The sequence below is a fragment of the Chamaea fasciata genome, unplaced genomic scaffold (genome assembly GCF_029207755.1).
Source record: "Chamaea fasciata isolate MVZ Bird 193981 ecotype frontalis unplaced genomic scaffold, bChaFas1.0.hap1 SCAF_3, whole genome shotgun sequence".
Taxonomy (NCBI): Eukaryota; Metazoa; Chordata; class Aves; order Passeriformes; family Sylviidae; genus Chamaea; species Chamaea fasciata.
This window is the reverse complement of record NW_027094088.1, coordinates 54,539,412-54,560,708: the sequence shown is the minus strand read 5'-3', so window position 1 is coordinate 54,560,708 and position 21,297 is coordinate 54,539,412. Positions and strand designations below refer to the sequence as shown.

Here is a 21,297-nt window from a genome sequence, read left to right as displayed (position 1 = left end):
CAGATTTGCATATAGGATGTTCCAGAGAAGTCCTGGTTATGCCCAGATCAGTTTCTTGGATGTTTCCTTATGTCTGACTTGTTCTGATGTATCCTGGAACTGAGTTTGCCTTTCTAATAATGATCTTGCATCAGGCCTTGCAATCATCTTTTCCAAGACCTAGTTTTCCTTGCATGAGGGTATCCTAAGGTGTTCCCTCAATGCATCACTGGTGCTGTACTGCAGCACACATCTTCATTTAGTTTAATCTGTGTTGAAATGGCATTGGAGTGGTGCTGTGCCACAATTCAATGTGTGTGAGCTGAAAGGTTTGTGTGATGTATGTGAGACCTGTGGACAGAATTTAGACAGACTTGCTGCACAGCCAGATATGGCTAAAGATGGTGGTGTGAACTCTCTGCAGCTCTTTAACGTGGAGAACATTAGCAAATTCTGTGTAAAATGAAAATCCATCCACCAGAAACAGCAAGTGGAGAAAGGTTCTGGAGAAAGGTTCTTGAATTAAGTAAAATAGCCCCACTTCAGGAATCATATCTGAAATTTTATAACTTTATAAGATAGAGCCCTGAAGTGGGCTGTAAAGAGAATTTAAAAGAAAAGTACTTTGAGTCAACCTCTTTTTTTGACTTGAAAACTGGTATTAGATTCTCCTTTTAGCATGGGTCCTAATGAATGTAGCAGGCTGTGTTTTTTCCTGTGCTGTTCTTTACAGCTAATTATTACGTGCGTCACTTTTTCTAATTGGTATCTTAGCCACTTTATCTTTTGCCTTATTTTTAACTATTCCTCAAACATTAAGAAATCTCTTTGAATGCAGCTGAGCAGAAACAGTGATAGTTTTCTATCACCACTAGATTCAACAGAGCAAAAACCAGCAGACAGTCACCTGGCAAGGAAACCACCTGGACCAGCAACTTAGGTCAAATCTTTTTAGTAGTGGCAGATATTGCTACAATAACAGCTTCCTCAAGGACTAACAGAGGCTGCCAGACTCTGCCAATTCAGTTCTTAAGAAAAGAAAAATACAAGTGATGGTGTCCTGGTGAAGTGTATATATTCGTTTTGGATTCTTTATCCATTTTCTCTAGTCTGGTACTTCTTCATTCCTGCCCTTTCTGTGTGTGAGGAGAAAACATAGGATTTGGTTGGTGGCTGGTCATTGACAGGTTGCATCTCACCCGTTTCCTTAAATTTTGTTGTTCCAGTGGTGGGTTTTCACAACAGTCCCCTTCTATGTATTTGCCTTGTGTTGTGTCTCTTACTAGTGCTTTGGGACTGCAAGAAATACATATTCTTAGTAAGATGTACACTAATGTTTTCCGGGGGACACTAACAGTTCCTGGAAAACAGTCAAACAATTAAAATGCTGGGTTTTGGCACACAAGTACAGTGCCAGTGATTAAAACAAGGGTGGAGAAAGCTTTCAGTTTCTCCCTGAAATGCACATTGCCAGGGCAGTTGTACAATCCCTGTTCTACAGTCACTTTGTGGCATTAGGGCGTTACATGAAGGATCATATCCTGGTTTGCTACCCCATGTGCCAATCTTCCTCCCTTTACCATGGAAAAACTGGTTAAACTGTTGATGTTTAGGGAGTTACTCTTGGACAACACTGATTAACACTCTGCCACAAGATTTAAGGAAGGTGCTCCTTTACCAGGAGAATTGGATCACCAGCCAGTGATCTGAAAAGCCAGACTTGGAGTTTGATGTGCTGTAAGGAAATATGGGTTTCAGTTCAAACTGGCTTTTGTGAGGCCATGGGCAGCAGTGTCCTGCTGCTGGAAAAGTGGTTTGTCTGGCATTGCCTGGGAGGGTGTACAGTCCCAGACTTGGCTGCGCACCGGAGGTCCTGATGCTATCAAAACGCAGTACAGCTTTTCCGCTGCAGTTTTGAAGAGCATCGAGTACGAAGCAAAGAAACAAAAAAGTAGTTGTTTTCAAAGCTGCTGGGGAGAACAGCTCACAGGAGACCAATATTTATTTACTTTGTTCTTGGTACAGTAGTCTGTGAGAAAATAAATGCTTTTAGAGAGGCAGTCTAAACTTGAAAGTATAATGGCTTTATTATTACCAAGGGTAATAGCTTCACTTCTCAAATCATTTATTGCAATCTCTTCTTTTTTCTTCCCTCACACTTTTACTGCAAAAGGCAACATGTCTTTTGTGTTTTATGTTCTTAAATATTGGTTGCTTTTAAATAGCATTGGCAACACTGAAGTTCAGAAGACAATAAATGGCTTCTTAGAATGGATGGTGTGGTTCTTGACAGTGAAGTTAGTCCAAGGAACTCTGTTTTGGGTAGTAGGAAAATTCCTGCCCATCCCTGGACCCTGGGAGAATTGGGACCAGACAGCATATTACTTGGAAAGGCTTAAGAGACAAAAGGTCCAATCTGCCAAAAAAGTCCCATGTTGACAAGCAGTGGCAAGAAATGGGCCTACTCTAGCATCCATATCAAAGGCAAAGTTGAAGTCATACCATCAGGCCTGATGATTTCAAATAAAATTGGCCAACCCTTTCAATCCAAGGGTTGAAGTTGCACAGTGCAATTAGGAAAAAGGCCTGTCAGTGCTTGATGGGATGATCAAACTCTCAGGGTGTTCCCGGCAACTCAGAAAGTGCACAACTCTGCAGTCTGGAGACTGGATTTAAGCCAGTCAGCAAGCGTGTCTTTCTTTTTTCAAAATCACTTATTGTTTTAGATTAGATTTTAGTCAATTGATCAACTCTTAACAAGCTTAAAATACTCTCAACTTTTGATCTTTTTTTTTTTTGTTGGCTAAGCACTGTTTGTATGACAAGTAGAAAGTGGAGGTTAAAATCAGCCTTGTTGTGCTGAAGCTAAACCTAGCCTCCTTGCACCAATGTGATAGCACCAAAGTATTGAAACACTGTAATAATAAAAAAACCTGTTTTGTCACTGTTCCTGCTTGTGCTCAGACAGATGCAAGACATGGTGCCTGTGTTTCAGATAGAGGATGTAGCTTCTCCTGGAATACCTCAGGTTTAAGACAGTAGATTCTAGTGAAATTTGAGATTACTCAAAAGTGCCAGAATTATCAAAGTGCTCAGATTAGTGGATAGGGTTTAATGGGATTCTCCTGAAAAAAGTGAATAGTAGCAGTGGTGGTGTCAGTGGCTGAGGCAAAGGCTATGATGTAATGGTGAAAAGATGAAGGAACTGGAAGTGGCTAAACATGAAACAAATTTAATTTACGAATGAGGCATGTCTTTTGGTTGTAGCTCTGGTGACTGATTGCAGATAAATTTCTTTTATGCACAGGAGCCAAAGTATAAAGATGGGAGTGAATACTTTGACAGCAGAATGGACAACTTCACTACAGACACACTGGCACCGTCACAGCTATCCACTTTACTGTGGTCTCCTGGCTCCAGCCATGCCCTGTCCCAGAGAAGCGAGTCCACCAATGCTGTCAGCAGTGATGCCTTGAGGCAGAACATTTATGAGAACTTCATGCGAGAGCTGGAAATGAGCAGGATGAACCTGGAGAATACGGAGACCTCGTCAGAAACAGAGGACTCCAGTGGCGAGTCCCTTAGTTCCTTGGAGCAGCTGGATTTGCTGTATGAGAAAGAGCAAGGGGTGGTGCGCAAGGCAGGGTGGCTGTTCTTCAAACCCTTGGTGACCCTGCAGAAGGAGAAGAAGCTGGAGCTGGTCACACGACGGAAGTGGAAGCAGTACTGGGTCACGCTCAAAGGTAAAACCACCGTGTTGATCCTTCACCTTGGCATCAGCAGTTCTTTTTGTTGTGGCTCAGCAGCATTTCATGCATGCTGGCTTCTGTTAGTGGGTTTAGGGGGATCTGAAAATCACACCTAACTTTAGAAGGTGTCCCCACCACCTAAAGTGGAGCATGTGCCTAAGGAGCCCACTGAGCTGAGGTGCTGCTCAATGTCTTTGGGACTGTGTGCAGCCTTGTGTTTGGTAGTGGGAATTGTTTTGTCTGAATTCCTAGTTTGTCTGTTCACATCAGATTGGGGACTTAGAAGATGCTTTTAGATGTTTGGAGGTCAAAGACCAAACTGAACCAAAATTTAAGGGTCATGAGAAGACGCTGGTGGCCAATTCCTTGTTACAAACACACTTAGGGTCTGCTATGAAATTTACTGAAAGATGGGGTAGTTTATTGTAAAAATGTTTCATTCATTTCTAGCACTTTAAGTGGCAATATATTGAAGAGATGAACTCCCAGTGTCAGAGCATTTACACAGACGAGTGTGTGTGGTTCAGTGCAGAGGAAGCAGAAGCAGCAGCAAGGAAAGCCCTGTGGTGCCCAGGGCAACCATTCCCAGGACTTGAATGTCTCCCTCCTTTCCCTGGGTAGTCTTTCACCTTCCCCACTCCCAGCAGTACCAACCCCTTCTGGCTTTTGGCATGCTCGGCTTCCCATCTTCTGCAGCTGCTCCTGTTGTGGAAACAGCCCCATGGAAAGGGAATCCACTCAAGGGGGCTGCTCCAGGTGTGATTCTTATGCTCCATTTATGTCTCAGAGGGTGCTACAAGAAGTGTACAGGTGTCAGGAAGTGTGAGAAGGAAAATAATATCTATGGTGGGGAGGAAGGGAAATTTAATGGGTGAGTCAATAGGCTTTTTTAAATTTTGAATTGTGTCCAAAGGATTTGCCTTTCAGTAAATATAGTACCAAGTTAATGAGTAAGGAAATGATCAAGCTTGATAATTTCCTATCATGTCTGGGACTAGAGGAGAGAAAATAACAACTTTCCATTAGGTTGCCCTTTTTAAAATTGTGCATGGGTGTAGACCTGAAGAAAAATGAACAGCAAACAGCCAGTGCTGGTAATGTTGTGCTTGATAGTGCTGATTGAAAAGAATCAAACTTGCTAGAATGAGGCAATTCTGCCTAATAATTCAGAGACTTGTTATCAAGGGATCAAAATATAGGCAAGTTTAATAGTTTAAACTACTTGCCCTGATCATCAGAGAGCATGATTCATGCTTACAAGCAGTGTATACAAAGAGAAAAACAGTACCTGAATTCCACCCTCTTATTGTGTGTGTTTGTGTTATGGAGTATGAATATAGTTTTATCTGCTTCTTCTAAAATTCAGTTTCTAAACAATTCTATCAAGACTCTAAACTGAAATATGTAACATTGTAGTAGTTTGTGCATTTCTGGCATAATGAAGCTCTGGAAAGCAATTTACGTTCTTCATGTGCATTTTTTTGGCTATAAAATTGGCTCATTGGTGACCCTGAACAAATTGTGTCCCTTCCTTCACACTACCTGAATTTCTGTAGCTACAAAAAAAAAAAAATCCTTTGTAAAAAGCTTTATTAACTTATAACATTACAAGTGTTAGATACAGTGCTTTTTACTTCAGTGGTTGGTATGGCTACGTTCATGGTACAGAGTCTCTTTCACTTTGCTCACTGTTTTAAATACACATTCCTCATTTCCTTGATCTCTTACCTTTGCTGTCCTGTGGAGACTTCTGATTCCAAAATAAACTTGCCTGTCTGGATATCAAGGCATACTTCTGTTTTCATAATACATATCAAGATCAAGGCTCTTGCTTTGGTTCTCTTTATACAGGATTTTGAATAAATCTGTGTTTAATTTGTTCTTGAAGTTTAAATAGCCAAGATATTTTAAAGCATGACTTAAAATAGCCATCTATGTAAATTGAGAACAGCATGTTTATTTGCACTCTGTTGAGGTGTGTTTAATTATAAATATGCAGAAGGCTTTTAGCCATCTGGTTACCTGCCAGACTTAAAAGTATACGTCCTGAAGCCTCTGCTCCACTTTCAGGGCCACCAAGACCTGAGCCTGAATAGTAACTGTGTACCAAGAGGAACTCTCTTTTACATCTGTCCTGCCCAATTTGTTTCCTTTAACGAGGGAAATTGCTTTCCCATTGCTCTCCCCCTTCAGCTCAAGTTTTAGTTAAAATACTTGGACGATAATCAGTCCCAGTGGGCTTGACAGAGCTTGTGAAACTAGCTGCTTCAAGGGATCATTGTACTTGACCCAGAGATATACCTGGGGTGCCATACACCCAAGACTACATGCATGCCCTTCAAAAAATTTTATTTATGTAGATATAAACTCTCAGGATAAAATACAACTTATCTTTAGTTAGAGCAGTTAGAGAAATATGGGATTATGGAAATATTTAAAAATAAATCTTAAAACCTTAAAACTTCTGCACTTACCTAAAATGCAGAAGTTGAGGTGGTTGTATGTTGCTGCTGCTGCTGAATACAAGAGAAGACTTGGTTTTGTTGGTTTAGCTTGCCCTGTTATGTTCAAATGACATTTCTGATATGCAGAGTGTTACAAACTATGTCCTTTTTTTTCCAACTACAGAGATCTCCAAGTGTTTCAGTGGCATAAAGAAGATAAAGTGAGGGCTGCCCAAAGGAAAAGATAGATCCAACCATATAGGATTTGTTCTTACCCAAAATATTCTGCCAGTCACTTTGGACATTAACAGGAAAAGGTGTATTTACTTAGTATAGAGGTATTTCTATGTATTAGATTCCTTACTTTAAAAACTTTTCAGTCAACAGATGATTTGATCAAAAATCTCTGATACGGGTTTCCCTTTGTAATGGTATTTTAGAAGTGCAGTTCAGTTCATGGCCCCTTCAACAGGAAAATTGCCGCATCTTGGAGGACAGTGGGTTATGACATGAGGCAGGAAGGAAAGTCTGTTAGGGAAGGAGGGGATAGGCCCTTCTTGAGCCAGCTTCTTCACTGCCAAAGGCAACATGGCACTATAGTCATACTGCTGTGGACTAGGATCAAGTGTCCTCTGCTGAGATCAAATCTCCTCCACTCTCCTCCAGAAGTAATTCCTCTTGTTATACTAGGGATTGTTGTCATCAAGGATGAGGTTTGTTTTCTGGATGCAAGCTTCATACCTGAGGTATTACACTATTTACAAGACTGAACATGCTCAAACTCAGCCCCTTTAAACTGTTTTAAATTACTCAGAATTGTCTGAGTCTCCAATTTTCAGCTAGATTCAAGGAAATCTGGTTTAAATTTGAGAAGTTTATTCACTAAGCGTGTTGTGTGAAGACAAAAGTTTCTGCAAATCTTTTCAACAAATATGAAAATTTCTTAAGTGGCTGTTATGAGAGACAGCTTATTGGTTCAATTTAATAAAGAGACACAAAAGCCGATTTAACTAAGCAGGAGTTAATCTCTTCTACATGCCTTAACATTTTAATAGGCTGAGTTTATTGATAGAATATTGTGGGTCAGAAGGGCCCTTTAGTCCAGCTCCTCTGCCATTGGCAGGGACGTCTTTCCCTACAGCAGATTGCTTAAACCCCATCCTACCTTGGATGCTTCCATATTGAGGTGTCCTGATTTATTTATTAAGTTCATAGATGTTTGCTGTGTCCCTATTAGATGTCTGTTTCAACTTTTCATTGGCAAATTCATCATTAACTTTGCCTGTTTTTCTGTGTAGAAGATCTTCCTTATTAATCTGTTTCAGAAGAGGAGCGGAACTGATGTTCCCTGTCTCTGAAGGGTGTCTTAATTCTCAAAAATGTTATGTAATGTTGGGAGAGCCATAACTTACTTTCTCCTCATTTTTTTGTCCCTCTGAACTGCAAAAGGTTGTACTCTACTGTTTTATGAGACCTATGGAAGGAACTCAATGGAGCAGAGCAGTTTGCCTCGATACGCCCTGTTTGCAGAAGACAGTATAGTTCAGTCTGTTCCAGAACATCCCAAGAAAGAAAATGTGTTCTGTCTCAGTAATTCTTTTGGAGATGTCTACCTATTTCAGGTAACAGGATGCATGCATAACTTGGTGTTTGTTTCCATTTCAGGATGTGTTTGTGAGTCTACACATGCATCTATATGATTGTAGGTACACACACACATCATGTTTGTGCCTTTGACTTAAAAATAATAGCACAGCTGCACTGTTGCATTACACTATTATAATTTTGAGTGTATGATATGACTTCAGGTATTACACCAGTCGGCTCACTCAATTATGGTTCAGAAACAAAAAGAACAAGGATCACAAATCTGCAAGAAGTTCTGGGTACCTGGTTGATCGTAAGCTTCTAAAAAAATTAACTTTTTATCAATTTTTTTTCACATCTATTAGCATTCCACCCTTACAGAATGGTGTGTTCAACCCTGAATCTGCTGACCACAGAGAGTTTTTTTGAGCAAGATACTCAAGAAAGAGAGCTAAAAATAATCAAAATACTTTGGCTGCTCAACTGCACCACTGAAAATGTTAATAAAGAACAGTATTATGTGGAACTGCCTGCATAGAAACATGCTGATTCATAGGCACACTTGTACGTATCTCCAGAGATACTTTGTGCAGATTGCATTCTCTTTACCTCGATGTTGCCTCTCCACTAACTTGGCACTTTTTACGTAAGCAAATACCTCTCTTCAGAATCTCACATATAAAATCTTCTTTGCTGTCACAACAATGAAAGTTTGTCTTTGATATCTGTTAGGGTTTACCTTAATCATCTGGAGGGATGAAAGATGCAAGTCACATCTTTCCCACAGCTTATGTGGCTCATGTGCTCCTGGGGCTTTTAGATTTTGAATGCCAAAGAAGCAGAAGATGAAGGTTGGAGACATGTCGTGATGGAGTGCAGGAAAATCTCACACTTCTCTATTTACTCAGTTCTAAAGAAAACCCTATGTCACTTGGTTAAGAAAAAGTGCCTAAGACGACAGTGAACCCATGAAGCACTTCATGCCCTAGAGTTGATTTTATTTTTTTTTCCTCTTACCTGCTCATAACGTTTTACCATTGATTGGTTTCACAGGCAACAAGTCAGACAGATCTGGAAAACTGGGTTACTGCCATACATTCAGCCTGTGCTTCTCTCTTTGCAAAGAAGCTTGGGAAAGAGGACACTGTCAGGCTGCTGAAAAATCAGACCAAGAGTCTCTTCCAGAAGATTGACATGGATGGCAAAATGAAAAAGATGGCAGAGTTGCAGCTCTCAATTGTTAGCGATCCAAAAAACAGAAAGGCCATAGAAAATCAGGTACTGGAAGAAATTTTTTTTATGAGAGCCTATTTATCATTACTTCTTGCTTTGGTCTCTATTTGTGCTTTCGAGGCCTGAGAGTAATTGTCTTCGGCATAGCTGGCACAGTGGTTGTAATTATTGCCAGGTTTCTACAGCAATCCAGAGCAGCGCAGGAGGCAGAGTCGTCAAAGCTGCACATCAGACTGTTCTGTTTTATGAGCACAGTTATTTCTTGTCTCTTCTGTGAAAATGTAATTAATTTTCACTGTTTTATGTTAATAGTATCTAGCTGTTACATCACATACCACAGAATATACAGTATGTTCTGTGAATAATTTATTATTTATTGCAGAAAAGATTGGAGAGTAGGTACTTGACAGTATCGTTCTGCACCTTAAGACAGCACATGAAGAATACTTAGTCCTTCCTCAACTTTATTTGTCTAGTGGCAGACAAAACCATGTGCTTCCAGTTGAAATTTAGCCATGACTAATGATCACCTGATTGTGTGTGTGGTGGTGAACAAACATGAAGCTTTACTTTGCTCTCAGTTCTAGCATGTGAACCAGGAATCACTCTGGGGATACTTTATGGAAGTGCATCTCACAGTGTTAATGCCTTGCCCATGCCCCCAGTTTTGCAGGTAGTAACAGGCAAAAGATGCTTTAATTATTTAGACCTGCTTAGTGTTCAGCCAATGACCTTACTACCCATGGCCTCCTGTGATCTAAACTTGTCTAGTTGTTTAGCCTAAAAAAGTCTATGGACTGAGGCTGCTGTATCTTTAGTTTTATTAGGCCATTTACAGAAGACTTCTGATAATTTGAACTGATTGACTGGTCTTTGAGAGCCCATCCCTACCTGCCTTTCCAGTCAGAGTAACTATTCCTCTGTCAGTACTTCATGCTGCATATTATGGCCCTTTGAGTAGCAAGTGAAGTTTATTTTCTTTGAACCAATACAGCATAATTATTTTTCTTTGGTTAGTGAAACACTTGTAGTTTTGGGGATTTGATGCTTATAATATTTAAAATTCTTATTCTACTGGCTTGGACTTGATGAAGAGCAGACTGACTAGTACTGACTTCACTGCCAAGCTCTTGTGGCACACTTGAGTCTGAAGCTATATGAGCAGAGTTCAAATAACATGAAGGTTTGTGTAGGGATTTGTGCTGCAGATGTTCATAAGTCCTTTGAGTGTTCAGATGTTCATAATTTATTTCCAGGTCACTTTATTTCATGGTCCACAGCTGAGTGAGGTGAATGGAAGAGGAAAAATGTTAAGCATCCTTTTATTGCAGTAGGCCTTGAGACCTAGAAGAATATACAGATTTCTATAGATGTCTAGTGCTTGTAACTTGTGATGCACTGAGGAAAAATCCTGATGTATATTAACTTAATTTAGCCCTCCCTCATCAGATGTTCCTGTTAGTAGTTCATTTAGAGTCAGCTGAAGAGTATTAATGATATATCTTAATATCTGCTATTTAGATGTTCTATCCTTGAAGGACTCTCATTGTTTTCCAGCTCTGGAAGAAGTTGGTTTCATTCTGTAGAATTGAAATCCTTCTCTAGGGCTGCAGAAGATTTATTCCTGTTAATCTTCTGTCTGTGTGTGTCTCAGAACATTGAATGGGGGAGACCATTGGCACAAAGAATGAAATGGATCATTGCAAACATCCAGTAGTTAGCAAAGAATAAATTTATAGCAAGAATTTTCTCCATTCTTGATCCCTTTGATCTCTTTAAAATCTCTCCTTACAACTGCCTAAGATTTGCCGGCAAAGTCACTTCAGATAAGTGTCAACAGATAACTTGGTTGCCTAGTCTTCTAATTTGTTGTCTCAGATTAGCTTTTGCAAAGAAAAAAGAAAATCTTGATGTAATTAGTAGCCAAGAATTTTTAGTATACTTAGTAAGCTAATTTTTGTGATTTTGGGAAAATGTTATTCCTGAGGGAATAGTTTGCATATATGTAGCTGTAGTTGTTTAGTAACTGTGGTTGTTTAGTTGTCTTTTGCCTATTTTGAGAAACAAGAGAATATGAATTCTGGTTTTGGTTTTGTGTAAATTTGATGGTGTTTAAATCATGTGACAGATATTATTCCTCAATGCTGAAGTACATGGTATTGCCAATACTGTATTTCTTAAGCATGCCATGCATCCTGTGTTGGAAATCTTCACTGGCGATTTATTTTGGGAAGCGAGCGGAGACAGTGTGATTGGCTTCAGAAGGACTGTTATGGTTTTTTATGTAGAAAGAACTTATTTTCACTGGGGAATTATTGTGGAAACTCTGGTTTCTATAGCCTTTCTCCTTTTCCTTCCTCTTCCTCAGAAAAGCAACCACCAAATGTCAACTTGCTCTTTTCTTTCACTTCTGTATTGACTTAAAACCAGTACTGCTCTGCTGAAGACTTAATAATTTTCAGGACTTTAAAAGCAGGCAAAACTTTTTTTTTTTTTCCCCCACAAAAAACAGGTTGTTACCACCACCTGAAAGGCAGTTGTACTAAGGAAACCTGCACTTCTAAAGTTGCTACAGGTATTTTGATATACATGCTTCTTTTGGTGTCCAGCAAATGGACTAGAGAAGCTCATCTGATACTATCTGGTAAATTTTGTGAATTTGAAGGCAATCAATCGATAAAACCAGTGCTAAACAGAAGTGCAAACAAACAAACAACAACAACAAAAGATAAAATGTTGCTTTTCTAGATAAATTGTTGTTTTATATGTTTTTGTAATTGTTTTTGATGATATCAAACTGGTTGGGAAATGTTTTCTGTCTTGTGGCTTATATGAGGGATTTTCTCTATCTCGGTTTACTGGCCCAATAACAATAATAATATTAATAATAATAGATTTTGTAAGTGTTTAGGAAAAATTGTAGCCCTTCACAAAGTTATTGGTAATGCTGGTCAGTTTAGAAGACATCAATGAAGCTTCTGCAAGATGGCAGCGTGGCTGGAAATTTCACAAGTCTGCGCATGCCACCTACAGCCATGGACATTTTTATTACTATGTAAAATATATACGCTGTGTGTGATGGTATTCTCCCAACCTGTAATTTCTCCCCTCAAGTGAAGAGAATTAGGACAAAAGGTAGCAAGTTTGAAAATCTCCTGGTGCTGAGATGAATTTGAAAGCCTTTCTTAAAAAATTTTTTAGTTTTCCTAGATATTTAACCTGCTAGAGAAACCACAGTGTTTGCTGTGAATACGGACCCCTGTTAGTGAAAGAGATTTTTAGCATTTATTTAGAGCTCTTTTAACAAAATATTGCACATTAAGGCAGAAGTGAAGCTGCCTCTGCCTGCGGAACTGGTTTTAATGGGGTGGAAAATCTATCTCGCAAGAGAGGGCACTGCAGCCCTGTGTGTAATTGTTTATGCACTTGGTACATAAGTCTATCCTGATGGCTCACTTTAGAACAATAGTATGATTAATAGTTGCTTGAAAGCATTATGGAGTTTTGTCTTCAGATTTTAATATGTTGGTATGATCATGTTTTCCAAGCTATTCAGAGGTTTCTGATGTGATTCATATTTTCTCTGCATATAATTCTTAATTTTTCAGAGGGTTAGGAACTGTATTTACGTGCAGGCACTGAAATGGTGAAGCGTTAATGAGAAGAACAGGCATATGCTTGGAGATACTTTTTTTGTAAGTTTTCATATGTGCCCTACACCTAAAAGTAGTTTGTCTGTTGCTATTAAAAAAAAAAAAAAGGATCAGTAAGATGGTGGTCTGTTTATTTTGGGTAGTCATTAAATCTGTTAGTACCTTTCTTATTTCTTCCTTTCCCTGTAGTGGCCTTCAGCTTTTTACAAAGAGCATAACTTCATTTCTTTGTTTTTAAAATTTACTTGACTCTCTTTTCTCTTGCATTTGAAGAAAGATGATTGGAATAGGTCTGGGAATTTATTCTTCAGCCTCCACAAAGCTCAAATTTCATGTCTTAACTTTCTATAAAGCATCTGATGAAATATTTTCTGACGTTGAGATCCAAATTCTCAACAACACTCTAAGACAGCCTTTTCAGGGACCTTTGCTAACACGTGACATCATTGCTGCAGACTGGAATCTCAGTACACAGTAACTTTTCATTCTTCCATATCCTCTTAAACTGAAAAAAAACCCCATTGTCCAAGGATGTTAGAACAGATCTTCAGTTTGTGTGGTCTTTTTAACTGGCTAAAGCAGAGCTCTGCTTTCTGAGAGGTCAGTTCAATTTATTTCCAGGTGTTACTCTTCAGTAAGGATGCTCCTTTCCTACATCATTAGCAAAGTACTTCTTAGTAGTAGTAGACTAGGACTGAAGTGAGTTGGCAGACACTTCCCTAACAGAAAGTTAGGGTTCATCTCCATTTTCTCTGCACTTTTGTTACTGTTTTACAGACGGGTGAATTTCCCTCTTTGTTTTGCAGTGATTTAGCATAAAGTAATAAAAAATGAATGTGGAGTTGCATAGCATTATCTCATACAATGGAGCTGGTGGGGCAGCCTGTTTAGAAAGGGCTGGTGGTCTGGGTTTTGGGGAGGGCAGCTGGATAATGAAATTCAGTGTCGTCCTTACTCAAATCCCTAGCTATAGGCATAGATGTGGTACCATCAATTTCCATCAGATTTTCAAAAATACGTACATTTGGTACATATGTGTCCACTTCTGTGCTATCAGTGGTATTGGAAATAAGATTACCTCTGTCTATTTTGGTTAAAAATTATGAAAATTCTGTTCCTCCAATGCAACCAAAAAGATGACATTTATTGTAAAAAACCTCCATTGTCTTGTTTCAGGAAGATTTCTTAACCTTCTTTAAGTCACCATGCAGATGAAGAATAAGGTGTTGCTAATTGCACATGAGTGTTGTTGTACTCTATTACAATGCCTTCTTTATTTCTTTAAAGTAAAAGTTGTGATAGAATCTCAATAGTGTTTTCTGAAGTAATGGAATTTCTGGAAGAGTGATGCTTTTTCTACTTTGAGTTCTCTTTAGGAAATAATGACAATAAAAATCTGTTCCCTGTCCCCAGAAACCAAGTGACTCATTTTTCCAGATGGATACAATATGAATTGTGTCTGAGAACCAGGGACTGGAATGCAAAGAGTTTGGTGTTGTTTGCAATGTGGTTGAAAAGCTGTACATTTAGAACAGCAGCAGAAGTTTCTTCTCAATCCACAGAGTTCCCTACATCCGCCTGCAGAAACATTTTCCATCTGAAAATAAGATATTGTGTAGGGAAAAATTGAGAATTTTTATTGCTATAGATAGTGAATTGTGTCAGCAAGGCCCTTGTGCTTCTGCATGGTATAAGAACTACTATTAAATAAAATCAATTTTGAAGGCTTAAATATTGAGAGAAGGCCTGCCTTCCTGTGCATCTTTTCTTTTGTGCTCCTTTGAATAGGTGCCAAGTGAAAAACTGGTGTTTTGTTATCAATTGAGCTGTTCAGGAAGTTTTTTCCATCCTTCTTCTAGGTCCCTGAGGTGTTGTTACATTGGGTTGATGTGGTGTCATTTCTGGCCGAGATTTACACCATTCACACACTGGTTTGGGTTTTATTATACTGAGCTCTTTTTGCTTTGTACAGAACACATGTTTGCAAATGAGACAGTTCTTCCTCAGCCCCCCCAAAGGATACTGTTTGCACTGTAGTGTACAAAGGACGAGGGGCCATCCTTGAGCCACACTGCCTTCACTGGGACTGTTGAGGCTTTCCCTTTCAGTCTGTCACCCCAGTCCTGTGCCAGCTGAGGTGCTGGTGCCACTGCAAATGTTACATGCAGAGAGAACTGTAGAGCATGTAGGAATTATGGATCCCCAAATCACTTGCTGGAAACTGTTAGCATGTGTATATTCACCCTTTGCTTTCCCAAGCTCCCACTTTAAAGTTTAGATATAGAAAACCTAGCAGGTTTATTGACATGAGAGAGACCTGCTTTCAAACAACTTCCTTTAGCTCCTCTGTTTGTGTGACTTAAAATGTAATTAATTTGCATTTTTTTCTTAGTGCCTGAACAGATTTTTCACTAACCTGGAGGAGAATTGACCATTCATGTTCTGAAAATGATCATTACTGCTGAAGTACTGCCAAAAGTACCATGCTGTTCTTCCTTTGTGTGTTAGCTCTTAATAGCTCAATCCTGCACTAAGTCTTAGATGCAAAAGCTTACCCCTCACGTAATTACTGTCTTGTCCTTGCAACATGCTTCCTTGCATGAGTTCTCCTAGTCCAGGCTAAGTAATTTTCAAGGCTTCCCACATTTTACTCCTTCTTATCTCTCTACCGCAGCTTTGTTTTCCATTCTACCTTAGAGGATCCTACTAGGTTCAATACATTTATTTGGGTGTCTCCCTCTTGCCTTTCTCCCAAGCTCTTTCATGCTGCCATTAAACTGAGAAGTCCTTGCTTAACATTTGCCTGGACTGACAATGACATCATCCCTTTCCTCTGGAAAAAACCTTTAATGCTTTCACATTTCATATATGCTCACTTGTCTTGGTACACCTCACTTGGGGCTGTATCTCTTATCTCTTTTCAGACTCACTTCATGCTGGTGTTAGTCTTTGTCACCCATTCCTGCTCCCACAGCTGGCTGCTGCATCCACTTTTTCCTGTTTGCTTTTGAGCAGATTTCAAAAGGGCTGTTTTTGTCTGTGCATGATGAATTTAAGTCCTTGAGCCTTCTTTCGGGTAGTCCTCCCACGTGGGGCAGAGATTTGCCTCACACAATAGCAGAATAGGGATTGCAGCAGCAAGTCTGCAGGCTGTAAATTAACTTCATGGACCAGGTCATACTGTGCTTTGAAGTTGTTGCTTTTTTATTTGTGTGCTTCTCCCATTTATTCTTCAAGAAAATAAATCTCTAGGAAGAATTATCATAGTTTAAAAGCCTTAGACAAATAGCAGCTGGTATTGGTTCACAGTCTCCAATTGGTTCCAGACATCCCTGGTTTTGATAAGACTACAAGACAATCCCAGAAATTCCTTGCCTACAGCTTTTGCTAATGCCATTAAATGTAACATTGTGATTACTGATGCTTTTGGAGCTGATTAGCCAGTATCCTGTGTGACTGATAAACACAGTAATTTAATTATTTCTTCAGAATGCTCCCATGTCGTACCCCACTCCCCCTTCTTAGATTATCTTTATTTTAAAATACAACTTCATGCAAATGTTTTATGGGGATTTTGGAGAAGGCCTAAGACACACAAGGAAGCCTGTGCTCAGCCTGTGTTCAATGAGAACAGGATGCTCCACTCCAGCAGTGCCCAGAACAAGGCTTGCTCTGTTCCTGAGCTATTAAAAGTTGACTTGGCTGTGTACCATCAGAGGTGTCATCTCGAAGGGAAAGACATTACCTGAGCTTGTAGCTTTTGGCTTTGTGAAAAGCTGACAACCATGTTTTCATTCTAGTTGGATGTTGACACAGAGAAAGAGCTCATCTCGCAATCTCCTGTTGGAGTCGTCCCATGCGTAAAGTACTGGCAAGCGGTAGAATGCCTGAGAAGTGTCTGAGAGCACAAAGAAAGCAAAAAAAAAGAAAAGGGGGAAATTATTAAATAAACCCAAGGAAAAGAAAGATTATTCTTTCTGGAGTGCAGAGGATGTGTGTTTCAAATGTTAGTGATGAGAGATTAGACAAGGCATCTTAGTTATGTCTATCTCTGTCCATTTTCATTAGACTTCTGAGAATTGATCTCGTGATAAGCTTTTGTAAATTCTCTCTTTTGCTTTTAATTGTCATTCTTTGAAAAATTTTTAAAGTGCAGTGTAAATTACAATTTTGCATTCATACCTGTACAAAATGGTATGTTGTCTGCCATTTCTTCACCCTACTCACCAAATAAGATTTACCTCTTACTTCCAAAAGTAACTGATGCCAAAATTTGTGAGCATATGTGTAAGGAAGCTGGACTGGGTGGGGTCTCTATCAGTTATTGCACAAACCTTAGCTCTGTTTTGTTAACAGGGCCTATTTTGCCTTTTCTTTGCTTACTTCTTAATTCTTGAAAGTAAAGTGTCAAAATACTTGTTTAATTCTTGAAATATTTGGCAGCATTATGAGGAAGCTGAACTGATTTTGCTTCTAAATGAGCCTAAAGGGCATAGTCCACCTGAGGTTTTTATATTTGTCAGCTTGTTTCCCGAGTCACAAAGGTGCTTGTCCCAGCCTTGGCTAATCTCAGTGTGAGGTGGTAATGTCCTGGGCATGTGGGGACAGGCAGGTGTGGCAGAAAAAAGTATGAAGCCAACACTCATTGGAGAAAACGTGACGAACTTTCTCCACAGCCCTAAACCACCAGCGTGCAGTGATTGGAGCTGTCATTGGAAGATCCGTGTTGGCATGGGATTTCAGCAGTCATCAGTAGACGATCTTGGTGTACCTTGACTTAAGAGACATGCCTTTTCTGCCTTCTCATTTATCAGTGTGCTTTGCTGCCCTTTTCATTTGTACTACCTGTAGATATTACTGTATGCTGTATATTAATTGTACAATCTGCAGGGCAGATTTTTGCTGCAACTACCAGTGTGTAAGTTGGGGAAATGAAGAGCAGAATTTGACTTTGGTGCAGTGCTTAAGAATGTGTGTTTAAGTAAGTGTGTATGTTTTAAATGAGTGTGAATATGTTTGTTTAAATGAGTGTGTATCTACACAAATATCTTAAAATCTGTCATCTAAACCTTGATTCAGAGCTTTTAGTCTAGTAAACATTTGAGTCTTAACTTTCCGAATTTTACACTGAAACTGGGTTGTTACGTCTTCATGTACCTGTGCTAGATATATTTTAAGAATTGCATATTTACATTCGTACTTTTGGTGCAGTGGTTTGTATTGGGTCTATATAGCTGTTTCTTACAGTTTGCTTGGGTGTAATCGTGTATTACGCTATTAGTCAGAGCAAGAACCACAAGTGTTGTCTTCTGTTTACAGTTAGAGGAATGGTAGGATGGTAGTAAAGAATGAAGAGAACCTAAAACTGTAGCTACTTTGCTTTGCACAGTGTGTTAGAGTAGCTGTTTTCTACTTTGCTTTCAGCCAGCCAGCTACACAATCTAAGCTAAAAAAAACAAGACTAATTTCCAAAAAGGAGGTGGTGGGAGGGAAGAAAGGAAAAAAAAAAAAGGCAAGCCTTTGTGAACCACAGGGTTGTGTCATTATGTAACTGTTTTTGTGGCTATCAAACTATCCGAAGTTCATGGTATGTTCATCTTGTCAGTATGTGTTTAAGACCACCAGCTTTGTTTTATTTCAAGTCATCTTTAAGGTTGAGGTAACACAATATGACTGAATGTGTTTTGGCAGAGAGTAACTAATCTAATTCATATACTACCAGATGAAAGCAATTTACTATGGGTTTGGGGTAGTGCTCAAATTTTCAGTGCAGCCCACAAAGACATTTTTCCCCCATTTAATTGTCCCTTTTTATATCCAAACAGATCCAGCAATGGGAACAGAACCTGGAAAAATTTAACATGGACCTTTTCCGAATGCGATGTTACCTATCCAGTTTGCAAGGTGGGGAGCTCCCAAACCCAAAGAGCCTTTTGGCTGCTGCGAGTCGTCCTTCAAAACTGGCACTGGGGAGGCTTGGCATTTTCTCTGTCTCATCCTTCCATGCACTGGTAAGTCCGAATGCACTTCCATGGGTGTGTTACACAAAATCACCATGTGCTTAGATGTGGAGTTGTGTGGGCACAATACATGGATGCACCCACATGCATTGCTTAGGCAACCCTGTACCCTTCTCACCCTCTCTGCCTGCTCCTTGACTGCAAATACATTTTCTTCTACAGGATATGACCATGACTTTTTTTTTTTTTTTTTTTTTTTTTTTTTTTGCCCCAGAGGACTCCAGACTTGGAGTCCCTTCTAAAAAGGAAGTATTCTTAGAATAGGCCAAAGCTAGAGACAATTCAAAATTAAATGTTGCTTTTTTTGAGAACTGTGGGCTGTGTTTCTAAAGAAGAATGAGTGAGATCCTCCGCTGCTGTAACCTGTTGTCACTCTATCAGCTTCAAAGGAAGTACAGCAGTAGCAGGCTCACCTCTGCTCTTTAACCTTGGCAGGGCTGCAAGGCTGATCTTGGCAGAGAGGGCTGGACCACATTTACTGCATGTGAAGTCTGAAGAGTAGTACTGAAAAACCCGTCAGGGAATGTGTTCCTCTCTGCCGCTGTTTTTATCTGTGTCTTTGTGCCATTCAATGTTAATAGCTCAATGCCATAGCATTTATCTCCTATGTTTGGCAATTTGGAGAGTCTGTCTTCCTCTAGCAATTTCATACCTGAATGATAGGTTATTATTCTTCTTCAGAGCCTTTTCATTAGCTTTTGTTTTACAGAGCAATATTTTCCCAGATTCTCCCTTCCTATGGTTTCTAATTCTGCCTCATGACAAAAAAATTATTCTGCCACGCCCCTGGAATACTGAAACAAGCATCACTGCTGAAAGTTTAAAACATTGTCCTTGCACTTGGGCGTGTTACACTGAGCTGTACTGAAGTAAACCCCCATTTGATGCCTCAGGTTGAAATAACTGTCAATACTTTGCTGTTATGAAAGTGATACAGGAGGGTTTGTCTCTGTTTTTAAATAGATCTGCTCCAGGGATGAAGCTGCTCTCAGGAAACGTACCTTGTCTCTGTCGCAAAGGGTTCGAAATAAGAAAGGTTTATTTTCTTCTCTAAAAGGACTGGACACATTGGCAAGAAAAGGAAAAGAAAAGCGACCTTCCATAACTCAGGTAGATCTTAATTGCTGGGGATAGCATAGAATGGTTTGTTTCTCCTGGCGTTCATCCTGCAAGGTGCTATTGGTGCACAGGGTAGAAGACATTTGTCCATCAAACCTGCATCCAAGGTTTCAGTAGGTATGGCAAACTTGCAATGGGATCATCACCTGTGAAGAGTATATGTCTAATTGGGGGGGGGGGGCGGGAGGGAAGGGGGGGGGGGGTTGTGTGATAAACAAGATTGGTGAATGACAGGTTTTGACCCAGTAATTTAATTATCATCAGCATAAGAACATCAGGTTGGAATTTATAACAAAACTTCCCTTCTGGCACATTGCAAACTGTTGGAGAGTGGGGTTTCTTTCAAGACAGCCTCTATGCACACTCCTTAACACAGTGTGCGTTTGGTTGTGGCTGGGATTCTGAAGCACTGTTGCAATTCAGTATAGAGTGACATAGGTGAGTGTTGAAGGGATGAAGAGACTCTGCAAAGACAGACATCTTTGGCATGGCCTCTTAAAGCAACACACGCTTCCTGGAAGTGCATTTTAGCCACCAGGAGAAGACTGTGGTCATGCAGGGAGTCAGCTCTCACTATAAGCAGCTGACAAATAACGCCAGACCAGTTTACTGAAGACTTGGCACAGGTTTGGTGTGCAGGGTCAGGCTGGCTCTTGGGAGAGGGACTATGCTGATGTGTGCCCCCACTGAAGGGCTGCATTGCTGGTGAAACTGCAGCATCTTTTTCTCTTTCTGAAACCAGTGGCCCATGCTTACATTTAGTGCAAGCTCCACACTTCAGGAGTCTGTGTTTTCTCAATAAAAGCTCAGTTATATACAGAACAAAAGTGTGCTGACTTTTTCCTGAAAAAAAAAAGAGTAAATAAGAGCAGAGATGCTTCTTGACAGAGAGGCAGAAGTTACAGGGCTGCACTCTCACTCAGAACACTACTGTTTTTATCCGCCTCTGCCATGTTTGCTGTTGCTCCTGCAAAGCAGTATTTTGTGCATTGTTCATTAGGTAACTTTGTTTCTGTTGTTCCTTGGCCCTTGTTTCTATTATTCACAAAATCACTGATCAGCACTTGAAAATAGGCTGTTCTTGCATGTCTAGTAGTCTGTTGCAGAACATTTAAACAAGCCTATCAGTACATGCCCTGCAATAGACACAGAGAACAGATTTGATGTTGCAAAATAGCACATCAGGATTTTCTGGTCTAGTGGTTTGTTGTTTTAATAGGTAAATATGACTGGCATTAAACTTCTGCCTGTTACACATTTTGGCATATTGATCGAGGTGTGTTAACATGGTGAAATTGATTAATAAAACTCAAGTCTGTCTTACAAAAGAAGGAACTAAAGGAGAAATTTTCCCTAGATCATCCTTTTCACATAACTTCCCCTGTGTTCCCCAGCAGCAGAGTCTGGTCTGGGAGTCCTGCACCTCTATTTCTTTATTAATATGAGCCCCAAGGGAAGGAATGTTATGCCCTTTAGCTCTGTTCCCAGCAGAGCTGATACCTTGCACTGTTTT

At 39.8% G+C, this 21,297-nt stretch overlaps 1 protein-coding gene across 3 annotated transcripts in view; it reads left to right on the top strand.

Moving 5' to 3' along the window:
• The window catches only part of TIAM2 (TIAM Rac1 associated GEF 2), a 168,968-nt gene that overhangs the window by 84,678 nt on the left and 62,993 nt on the right, over window positions 1-21,297 (top strand). For all 3 annotated transcript variants that reach the window (XM_066179047.1, XM_066179046.1, XM_066179048.1), the window contains 5 exons: window positions 3,287-3,722; window positions 7,622-7,794; window positions 8,813-9,037; window positions 18,471-18,656; window positions 19,629-19,775. In XM_066179047.1, the coding sequence (XP_066035144.1) occupies window positions 3,287-3,722; window positions 7,622-7,794; window positions 8,813-9,037; window positions 18,471-18,656; window positions 19,629-19,775 (1,167 nt within the window). The remainder of the gene's footprint in view (window positions 1-3,286; window positions 3,723-7,621; window positions 7,795-8,812; window positions 9,038-18,470; window positions 18,657-19,628; window positions 19,776-21,297) is intronic.